The following is a 12358-nucleotide window of genomic DNA, read 5'->3' on the forward strand; positions in this document are numbered from 1 at the left end:
CCGACGTTTGGTCCTACTCTTCGGCATTATCTGAGCTCGCTTTGGCGAGCTCAATTCGATTTATTGGGCTTTGAGCTTTTGGGTCGAATCATCATGCTAAGTCCAGCCCACACAGAATGGGGTGGGAAATATCTGTAACAATAATAATTCTATCTAAATCATAATAGTTATACTTAAAAATTAACAACAAATTTACTTACTATTAGGAATGAATTATTATTAATTATTAGTAAAATTATTATGAATTTGTGTGTATGTCAAGTTTAGAAAATTATTTGTCAACATAGCAATTGTCTATTTGAAAAAAGGAAAAACACATAATTAAATTGAGTCAGTAATTTAATTAAACAGTTGGTGAAACTTTATTTTCAAGGAATCAAAGTTTGTGTGATGCTTCCGGAGGCTTTTTTATGTCTCTTGCTGCCTCAGAATCAGAATCAGTATCTTCTCTTCCTTGCCGATTTGCCTAGCTATCATCGCTCTATCTTTTTGTCACATTCGAAAGCTGCTGCTACAACTACCTAGTAGATTACATGGTAGAGAATCTTGTTGGGTCAAAGGCAAATTAAGCCAAGGAGATTGTTTGTGAATATCTATGAGTTCTGAACTAAGATTGTTTGTGAATCGCAAAAGCAAGCTGCATCCGAAATAAAAAAACAAAAAAAGAATGGCCTTTCATTCTTCAGATACAGTTTTATTGATAATGTATGTATCTTACAAAATGATAGGAGAAAGAGATGGAGGAGTGGAGCTACCAACAACTTCCTACACACTCCGAATCGAGAAGTACAGAATGCTGTTTTGAGTTTTAATTAGCGGAACGAACAGATGATGATAAGATAAGATCTATATATATATATATAACTTGCAGAAAATTCAGCTAACAAAGAATTCAATCTTCGCTTCATCTTGTAAAAGCCCAAGTCTCCTCCTAGCAGCTAGCTCGCTACAGCACCGCCAACGGCGACGACGACCGGTCGAAGCTGCTCCGAAGCTCTCTTCCCCGACGATTAATAAGCTGCTTCTTCATCTCCCCCTTCTCCCTCGACTCTTTGCTCTTAAATTTGTCCTCAAATAATGCTTTACCAGTAATTATTCCGTCTCTGGCTGCTCCACCATGGATGAGAATTCTGGTGATTCCAGAATAATGCAGCGACTCGGCTATCTGGGTCGGGTTCATGCCCTTGTTGGTTCTCGCTTCCACGTCGGCGCCCTTTTTCACCAGCAGCTCGGCGACGTCGGCGTGGCCTGCTTCCACAGCGCAGTGGAGCGCCGAGTAGCCGTCTTCGTCTCGAGCATCAACATCCACGCCTCTTTCGACCAGAGCTCGGACGGCTTCTACTCGGCCCTTGAACGCTGCTCGGTGCAGCGCCGTCCAACCGTGTTGATCTCTCCCATTGATGGCGGCTCCGCTCTCCAGCAGCCGGTGGATCTTCCTCAGCTCCCCCTTTCGGGCTGCTATGCATAAGCTGTCACCGAGCTTCAGCGCGTCGAAGAGCTTAGAGTGCCCGTGCTCCGCGGCGACGTCGTAAGCCGTCTTTCCCTGCCGGTTTCGAATGTCTTTGTTGGCGCCTTTCTGCAGCAAGAGTTTGACCATTTGTTCATCCCCGAGGCCGGCGGCAATGTGCAGCGGCGTGTCGCCGTCGGAGTTGTTTCTGTCTGCTTTCGCGCCGTTGGCCAGCAGCAGCCTGGCGCAGTCCCGCCGCCGCTTCTCCACGGCGAGGTGCAGCGCTGTGTTGCCGTCCTTAGTCAGTGAATCCACGGCGGCACCTTTCAGCAAAAGCAGCCGCAATACCTCCAAATGCCCACCGCCCGCCGCCAGATGGATCGGGCCCCAGGCGGAGGATTCGGACCTCCCGGTTCCCGCTTTGTGAGCCAACAAGAGCTCCGCGATCAAAGCCTCCCCAGCCGCCGCCGCCTCCTCCAGCGGGCTACACCCTGACCGGCATTCAGCCTCCACATTCGGCTCAAACTCCAATAACAGCTGCAAAAGATCCGGCCGGCTCCGAGAAATCGCCAAGTGGAGCAACGAATTCCCATCCGGGTCAACCGAGTCGGCGGCCTTCCAAGCCGGGTCACTCTTTTCCAAAACTTCTCTAACCTCGTCCATCGCCCCGCTGGCTACCAGCCGAGCCAGCACCGGCGAGCCAACAAACATAACTCTAATCCCACTATCTATAAAAACCTGCTTCTTCTTGGTGGTAAACCAATCGCTCGGAACCGAATCAAAACTCGACGCCGCATCCTTGATCGCCGCGCCGGGGACCACCACGCTGTGCAGCTGGAAAGCGTCGTCGCAGTAAGGAAACGAATCTGGAAGATTCGCATCCGCCGGAAGATGATAAGTGATTTCCACAGAGATGGCTGTAAGGGGGGCTATGATTCCGGATTGTGGCCGGATATTATATCGGCTCCGGTTAATGGGCTGGATCCGGAAAGCCACCGGCATGGTGTACATAACATTGCGGAGAGTGAGCTCGCCGGAACACTTCTGGCCTGGTTCGATTCTTATGGCAACGAGGCTAGAAGGCTCCAAGCTGATCAGCCTGTCCATTCGAGGGATATTCAAAAACCCTGGACACCCAGATGGGCTGCTAAATTGCTGTTGTTTCCGAGGATTTTCCCGGTGATTTTCTTGGTGGGTTTTGGGGGAAAGGAAAAACCCATGAAGGGAAAGAAATTAGGAAGGAGACTAGATGGGGTTGGGGTTGATATAAGGCAGGCCATTGGGAAAGGCCGGCTGGAAGAAGAGAAACATTGCCACTTGGTGGTGGGGAAAACAAAGCTGACTTGTTCTATTCGGCGTCCCACCTATGCTTCTTATAATTAAGATATAGTTGTTCTCTGTATTGTCTCTGCGGATGTCGTTTTCAGTTTTGTTGTTAATTTATGCAGAAAAGGGCAGTTTTTTGTTGTTGAACCAATGGCTGCATCCAAGGGAGTTCAGTTCAGTTCAGTTCATTTGGAATTGAGCAATTCTTTTTTTTTTTTTTTTTTTCCAGAGCCCAGACCCCTCTCACTTCTCTCTCTCATAACCAAAAATGCTTGAATTGAAAGTACAACAGGAATAGAATAGCATTCTGATTCTGATTCTGATTCTGAGAGGACCCTTGTGTTCACACTTTGATCATCTAATCTAGCTACTGTCCCAGTAATGGTTACACTTGGACACATGTCATTCTGCTCAGCCAGCCAATTGCCTTGATAGAGCGTTGTATCGGTCAGATTTGCCAGTGCTGGTTTGTTTATGCTAAATCTGTCTATATTTTTATTTTATTTCCAGTACAGCAGGAAAATATTTTTACAATATAGTATAGAATTATAAATAGATAAATTAATAGATATCTTTGTCGAAACCATAGGTTATTAATGAAAAATTGACATCATTGTATATAAGCAAAAAGCAAGTAATATTGGTTCGAAACTTTCTGAAATTGTTATATGGAGATTAAATCATAATTTACTAAGTTGGGGTGAGTCTGTGAAATCGTTTTATGGAGATTAAATCATAATTTACTAAGTTGGGGTGAGACTCACATCTCCCAAGAATAGTGAGGCCTAAATTCTGACTAAAAAATAAAAGAAGTAATATCATGACATTTCATAGATGATTTTTTATATGGTGCTATTACATTTGTGTAATATTACAGTTCTACTACAGCAACACTGCCAGCATACAGTGATATTACAAAAAAATAAAGGTCTGTCTCATTGATTAAACTACTGCTTCGCTTTGTAATATTACAGCAACGCTGCCAGCATACAGTTCTATCCAAACTGCCATTTGGATGGGTTTGGCAATACAATCCATGCTTAAAGGTCTGTCTTGCAAATCAACCAGGCCCTCATTGATTAAAAAAATAAATAAATCGTTAAACTCATTAAATTCTCTCAAAATTTATAATTTGAGACACTTAATCCATTTATACTTTTATTTTTGACCGATAATCTTATTTTTGGCTAAAAAATTAGATTTACATACAAAAAAAGAAAATAATCACAATATCCCAATTAATTTTAAACAAGTACACAATTCTATTTTTACAAATTAATTAAATATAAAAATACCAAACTCGCTTTGAAGGAGAGAAAAGTGGCGCTAATTGATGGTTTGGAAGCAAATTAATCACTAAATAGTTGAATTTTTAATTAAATTTTCTTGTTTTATCCTCAATAAATAAGATTTTTGATTAAATTTTCAAACACGCAATTCTTTTTATTTTCTTTTTTTTCCTCAGTGAATATAATTTTTAATTAAATTTTTAAACACTATATCCATGTTTTTAATTTCAAAAATTAGAAATTACTTTGTTTATTGACAATAATCATAATGAAAAATTGTTATAAACTGTTCACAATAATAGGACACTGCGTCTTAAACAATTATAATATTTAAAAATACTCATCTATTGTTTCTATTGTTTTAAAATCTTTGAAACGTAAATCAAGCAATCAAATAAAGTTATTTTCTATTTTTGTTCTTAAAATAATGAAGTTGAAAACAAAAGGTTTGACCAAACAAGCTCTAAGAAAATTTTCATGAAAGAAAAATAGAAATAAAATAATATACGGTTACATTTTTTCACTTTTGTCTCTATTTTTCCCTCTCAAATTATCAATTGGAGTTAGTTTGGTATTTTTTTTAATTGATTTATAATAATGGAATTATAAATATTTTTTTAAGATTAATTAGAGTATTATAATCATTTTCTTTTTTGGTATGTAAATTTAGTTACAAAATGATGTCAAAAACGATTTTCAGTCAAAGATAAAACTAAAAAAAATAAATATTGTAAGTTATAAATTTTGATAAAATTTGGGCTAAATAAATAGGATGGACTATTAATCAGCATCAAATTGTACAATCCGTTTCCTTAAAACAGCCCAGGCCCAGGCCCAGGCCCAGGCCCAGCAATGGATTTTATTTGTAATTAAAGGAATACTCAATTAAAAGAGGGCACCAACCTCCATTATAAAAAATTAATTTAATGATATTGAAGCAGTAGAGAAACGCTTTCCACGCTACAACAACTACAAGCATAACCAAATATACCTTGGCTGGGCCTGAGGGCCATAGCCAAGTGATAAAAGAATAGATTAAAAGTTTACTTGGAGATTTTTAGTGTGAGTTTGATTCTTGAGAAAACAAAATGTTTCTTTTTGGAAGAGAACCTTAGAAGTGATATTAGTAGTGGTAAGGTTTACCACCCTGATTAATTAGGCATATCCCTTAATTTACCTCTTTAATGTAACTTTAGGGACAGAGTGATTGAGGATGTCATTAATAAAGCGTAATTCAAAAAAAAAATATTCTAATTGATTGACAGTATCACGAATTCACCACAAAGAAAACCTGATGATAATAAGTAGAGTGCAGCCTCAAAATCGTACATTTTTTAACTTATGTCTTTGCAAAAACATTGGGACTAACTAAGTACTAAAAGTAATCTAGCAAATATACCAAAACTAGGAATTTCTTGGACGATGTTCGTTTGTCCATAAACTATGGCATTGTAGAGAGCAATGAGACGGAAGAGGCGCTAGCTAGGCTCCAAAAACGTAACAAAGCTTCGTTATTATGCCGTGAGAGCTACTGCACTCGCCAAAGCGAAGCAACAATGTAAAACTGGTAAGAGAATTTTATTGGATTCCTGTCCTTTTTTAGAGTGAAGGCTCGTTATGACGTTAGATTTGATAGGATGGACTTTTAGGTTATTTGCATTTGTCTTGTTACACGCGTCGTTCCTAATTAAATTTGATAACATTTGTAGTAAGTAAATGATTGATTAGACCTGACCTAAAGGACACCAGAGGCTATTGACGTGAAGAACTTCAATTATTATGTTATTTGAAGTATCTATCTATCTATCACCACCGCGGTAATCTCTTTTGTGTCTTTTCTTTTGAGACATTGGATTAGAATTGAATTGTTTGTGTGTGAGAGTCCAAAGAAAAAGTGACACGCAAAAGATAAGATTCATTATTCTATCGGTTAATATATAAAAGATTATTTTCATTTAAGGTAGTGCCTCATGATTTTAATCTTGTTTATTCGATTTTTTTATTAATATATATCTTTTATATATAAAAAATGGTAATAAATTGATGACGGATAACTTGATGCACAGGATAAATGGTAATAAATTGACAATTAAAATATTGTGATATTTTCATTATTTTAAAGGTTAAAAATCTCCCCCCATTTATCCTTTCACCTACTCCCTCACTTTATCTCTATCTCTCACTTTATCTCTATCTCCACCAGGTCTCCAACGATCGTCGGATCCCTTTCGTCACCATGTCTCTAGCAATCGTCGGATCCCTCTCTTAGTTACCATTGCATCATTTTCTCTAGCAATCACTGGCTACCTCTTGTCTCCGTCGCTGCACCACCTTCTTCAATAGTTGTCTGCTTCCTCTCACCTTCATCATTGCCTATTCTTATTATTGTCAAGGGCCAAGAACGGAGAAGACACAATGCCCAGTTGACCCGATACTATACCAAACAGGCTAAGTTGGGCTAGTGCTTCGTGGCCTGCGACCAGACCTGGCCCACCAAAAATGGGGGTGACCCATCAAAATGGCCTTGTTCGGCCCGTCGTTACCCATTTATTAAAAGTCATGGGACCGTGCCAGGCCCCCATTTCCCGTTGCTCAGCCTGACCTGACTTCCTTGGGGGCCAAGCAGGAGGCGAGTCGGGCATAATTGACCGACCCATTTCCCAACTCTAGGTCGAGCGTCAGAGAAAGGTTGTGCGATTGCCTGTCGCACAAGCCAACCGAGTTTCGCCATCGCCATCGACACCATTGTCACTAGATTTGTAACTCGTTGTGGTTTAACCACTACTGGCAACGAAGAAGATAAGGGGTCATTGGATCTGCAACTCGCGACCACCACAATTGTTGTTTCAAGCAAACCCAGAGGACGGGAAATTGTTGTTTCTGGAAAATCCACGGGACAGACTCTTTGAAGAAAAAGATATATGTATTGTCGACGTTCAATTTCGGCCGACCATGATTCGTTGGGCCGCGGTGAGTCAATCCAAAAATACCGAGAAGGAAGGAAACCCCCCCCCCCAAATTTCAAGCGTGTACCCCAGAATCTTTTACGTGGTTCGGCCAGAACGATGCCTAGTCCACGGCCGCCGTCTGATTATTCTCTCAGAGTGGCGGTATCTGATTATTCTTTTCGTCCTTGCCCCTCATGGTCTCTTTGATTCTCATTTATATTGAGGGGCTTTTACAATTTAAATAATATATAAAAATACAGTGATTGTATAATGGGGGACAAACAGTTCTTATCGCCTTCAGTGGGATTCTCATTACGAGGGGCATGGGCTGTTACAGATAAAGTGATCGGACCCTACCTCTGACTTCTCAGCAGCTTTGCCACTCATGCGAGTTGGAGGTTTTAGGCCAGCGACCTGGATGGGCCAGCGATCTGGAGGATATTTTAGGAGCTCGTTAGTTGATTGCTTGGAGCTCGTTGGGGGATTATGGGGAGCTCGCCATATGCTCGCTTTACGAGTTCCGGATCTTTGGTGGAGGCTGGACTTTCCTTGACGAAGTCGTCCGGGCCTTCTTGGCCTTGGGTGATTGGGCCAGTCTATCTGACCGAGTCTGGCCCATGCGGGGTGATGCGGGAAATACATATAACATGTATATTTGTGAGTATATATATATATATTTATATATTTTTCCCCTAATTTTTTTTGTGAAAACCCTATTGTCCGGCTAATTCTATCCCACAAGTGGACGGATCGTGACAAGTAATACAGTGATGAATAGAGTGTCGTACCCACGAGGACTAACTTTTGACGTTTACTCTAATTGATTTACCCTTAACCTAACACACACATTAACAATGACTTCAATTGTAATGAAAACTAATTTACTAATAAAATATGCAAACAAAACAATTCATTTGATTTAAAACTCACAAGACTAAGGCACTAGGGTTTGTGAATCCACCGTCGACCTTTTATGATTTAATTATTTGTTACTCGGGTCTTGCTATTCCTTATCTTAGGTTGAAAATCGATGATCCAATCACAACCAAAAGCCTCTCTCGACGGTCATTCAGTTCTATGAATATATATGAGATTAACTATCTCTAGATAACCTTCGAACATATAAACATGCATTCAATCACGGAGATCATCACAAAATAATTTTATAGGGCATAACGGCATCTCTACCTATTATAGGACCCTACGTTGTTTGTTACCATGTCTAATCCATATTGAATCTCTCGAAAGCAATACAAATCACAAATATGTTTTAATGGTGATCAAGCATCAAAACAGCATTATGAATATAACAAATAATCAACCCGAATGGATAAGAAAATAACAAACTGAATAACTTTAAATCAAACTATTAGAAGTCGAGGTTTCATCATTCACCTTAGCTATAATAATTTCGCTATGCATGCTCTCAATCATAAGAAAAAGAAAAGAGTTGGAATCCATAACGAAGAATTGAGAAAGAAAAAAAAAGCAAAGAAAAATACAACCCAAGAGTAGTCTTCAATCTTTCGTCCGCCTCTCTTCCATGCCCCCAAAAAATCTCAAAACCCTTCAAAATAAGTCTTTATATAGTGGTTTTTAGGTTATTAAAGTCATGCATAGTGAAAACTCTCATTTTTCATTGATTTGGACGGAGATGGGCCGAAATCGAGCTTTGATTTGAAGTTCAGAACGCTACCGCGGTCCTACTGCGGTATGCTTGTTGTTGCAGACCCGTGAGCTTCAGATAACAATTCCTAAAGCGGTCCTACAGCGGTATGCATTCCGCTGTAGGACCGTGAGCTCCAGAAACTAAACCTTAAAGCGGTCCTACAGCGGTATGCATTCCGCTGTAGGACCGTGAGTTCCAGAAACTAAATCTTACAGCGGTCCTATAGCGGTATGCATTCCGCTGTAAGACCGCTAGTTTTCTTCTTTGGCCTCTTGCTTTATCATCTTCCACTTTTTGGCTCTTGAAAATCTTTTGCTTTCTTTTGCATTGATACCCGACCTTGCCTCTAAGCTTTATTTCACTCCCATCATGCACCAAAATCACTCTTTTTGCTCCAAGTGTATTCAACACATGCTCCACATCTACATAACCATATATGGAACAAAATCAAGTAGAAATCATGCTCATTGAATGTATAAATGCTAAGTTTATAGACCAAAATAAGCGTATAAAAGACACTTATCACCTATCATATTCTCAATTTTTAAATCTAATTTATTTAATATTTATTTTTTATAATATGCACCTATTAACTACTTAAGTCTAAAATAATGTGCGAGTTATATATAAGGTGAGCTAAAAACCAAAAAAAAGGAAGAACAAATCAACTGATCCTTCATTCTACTGTCATCTTTACTCATATCTCTTATCTCTTATCAACTCGAACGGAAGAACTTAATCTCCAATTGATTGTCGCCATCTTGTCGATCACATCCCTTCTTCTTTGCTTCGAGTGGCAACTTACAAGTCACTATCGACCTGTCATTTCTTTTCTCTGATTAGCGACCCATAATCAACTCATCCTTCCGTTATCAACCTTAATCCATTCTAACCCACTAACTTATTTACAACAGTTGATCGTGCATGATTGCTATATCGCATGCTTTAACATTATACTGTCATGTTTTATAATTAAACTAAAAAAAAAATTCTCTTTGCAAGATATTCACTATCAATATTGAAATTTAATTTATGGAGTGAATTGAATGCAACTTATAAGAATGGATAATTATTTATGCTAACATGCGTGTCACATCAAGGTCCTAAGAAAGATGAAGTGATGGAATCAATGTATAAATTGTATGAAAATGAATTTGTTATGTATAAATTGTAGTCTCTTTTTTAGGTTAAGTTGATTTATAATTAATTTTTTAGTAATATTTTCATGTTATTTATAATAAAATTAATGATTTAAGGAAGTTATTTAGTTAAATAAATTTTATTTTTAATATATATATATTTATAAATAATTTGATCTTGAATATTTATATTTTTTATTATAATATTATTCATATGGTGCATAATGAGCCAAATAGAAGAAATTACCAAAAAGTTATCAAAAATTTCAATTAGACAATATGTTATCCATTTTTCCATAACATATTTTTTTAAAAGAATTAAGGTATGGCTATGCAAATACAAATCAAATTTCATGTGAAATGCTTGAGATAATAAGTCTGAATATTTAACATAATCTAATTTGTTTTATTTTTTATAAAATAATAACAATCAAAACTATTATAAAATATAAAATTGATAAAATTTTATAATATAAAATTAATTACATTACATTAAATTTATATTTTTAAGTACTAAATTTACGCACCTAAATAACAAAATTTAATTTCTAATATCTAGCTTTTCAAGTAGTCAATTTACATACTCAAATAGCAAAATTTAATCAAATCTATAACAATAAAAAATTCTATTTGTAATCATATGTTTTACTCTCCGTAATTTACTTTTAATATTTTAAAAATATTCTAAAATAAAAATTCATATTTACCCTTCATTTAAATATTTGACGCTCAACCACCCATCATTACTCTTCAAGCGCATGCACTCACTTTTTCGACTACAATCACCATAGACATTTTACTCACTCCCAACTGAACATCGCGCAACCACTATTATTCAACACCAAACTTTGCTCAGCCTAATTTTCCTCATCATAGCCAATTACTAGTTACTATTAGCAATTACTATCAGCAATGGAAGATTATTATTTACAAATGTTTACGCAAAGTTTGACAAAAAAGATAACAAGTATTCATGTTTCAACGAAAAATAACAATTTACAACATCTATCCTTAGTTCAATTACATAATTTACATATACATACACGATAGATGAATTAAAAAAAAATAAAAAATACCCACCTTAAAACCCCGAACCCCAAGGTTCAGTGGCTAAGGGATGCCCCAAACCTCAGGGTTCGGGGCTTGAGGGATCCCCGAATTCCTGGGTTCGGGCGATTTGGGATTCCCGAACCCTAAGTTCAGGGAACCCTTAACTGCCCGAACCTCAATTTTCTGGGTATTCGAGGAACCCCAAATCTCAAAGTTCGATAAACACCCAAAATTCATAAATTCGAGTGAATTCAGGAAAATGGATAGTTTATAACATATTATATAATACATTATATAATAGTATAACATTATATAATATGTTATATAATTAAATTTGGGAGAATCCAATTCTGGGTTCAGGAGAATGGATACTTTTATATGTATATAATATATTATATACTATTATATGTATACTATTATATATATATAATAATTTTGTATATAAATTATTTCAAATGTATATAAATTATTTCGATGATATCATCGTGTGTGCCGAATCTATGGATTAATATTGTATTTATTTTTTTTAAATTAATGTTATTTTAATTTTAATTTTTTTAGTTAAATGCAAATTGTAATAAAATTATGTTTATTTTTATTTCTTTAAAATTTATATTAAATTTGTGATATTTTTATTATAAATTAAATAAAATCTAACAATAAATACTAAAATAAAATATTATTACAAATAATTTAATATATATTCAAAAATTATAATTATAATAATATAATAAATAATTCTAGTGATCCAAGAAGAAGAGAGTTTGATACAAGTGGAGTGTTTTTTGAGGGATTGTGTTTGGAAGATATGGTTGAAATAAAAATGGTTACAAAAAATAATAAATATAATTATAAATAATAAAATTTAATATTTTACTTATACTGCTTGCCAGAGCAAAAAAATATGATTACAAATAAAATTTCTCAAAATAAAATTGACAAAAACTACCCTTGCAATTGGCAAATCTATAACAAAAAATGAAAAAAAATTAATCCAATCACAACAGTATTTATTATAGAAACGGGTGAGCAGTTGACGGCAAACGGCCAACCCCCACATATTAACCTGTAGATCTAAACTCCAAAAAGATGCACTGTCTCCAAAAAGATGCAACTGTCAGTTGCCATCCGTTATTGTAGCTGGCAATATTCGACGATCAAAGTCGACTACCAGATATCCTTATTTTCATCCCATCAACCAATATATCTAAAAATCAGCATAATCTAACAGTCAAAATTTCGTAAATCTAAATTTGTTAACTTTCAGCCAACTTCCATAAAAAACGCAGTCAATCACCGCCCGCCAGTGGCCGGTGGTTTCCCTCAAACAGAGGCACCCACTCGATACCTTTATAGCCATCGACCAACGTACTAAAAAACTAACATAATTCAACAACCAAATCTCCATAAATCTAAATTTTAACTTCCAGCCAAGCCCTATGGCTGATAAAACTTGAAGACTTGGCTCTTTGTACATTGGGACCGATGCA

The 12358-nt window shown here is 36.7% G+C and overlaps 1 protein-coding gene across 1 annotated transcript; it reads right to left on the reverse strand.

Moving 5' to 3' along the window:
• Positions 1–674: 674 nt before the first annotated feature.
• On the reverse strand, positions 675–2802 carry LOC127790415 (protein VAPYRIN-like). The gene has a single exon (XM_052319933.1). It carries the CDS (start codon positions 2552–2554, stop codon positions 947–949), a length of 1608 nt encoding a protein of 535 aa, XP_052175893.1. The 5' UTR covers positions 2555–2802; the 3' UTR covers positions 675–946.
• Positions 2803–12358: the final 9556 nt, after the last annotated feature.

The sequence above is a fragment of the Diospyros lotus genome, chromosome 14 (genome assembly GCF_014633365.1).
Source record: "Diospyros lotus cultivar Yz01 chromosome 14, ASM1463336v1, whole genome shotgun sequence".
Lineage (NCBI taxonomy): Eukaryota > Viridiplantae > Streptophyta > Magnoliopsida > Ericales > Ebenaceae > Diospyros > Diospyros lotus.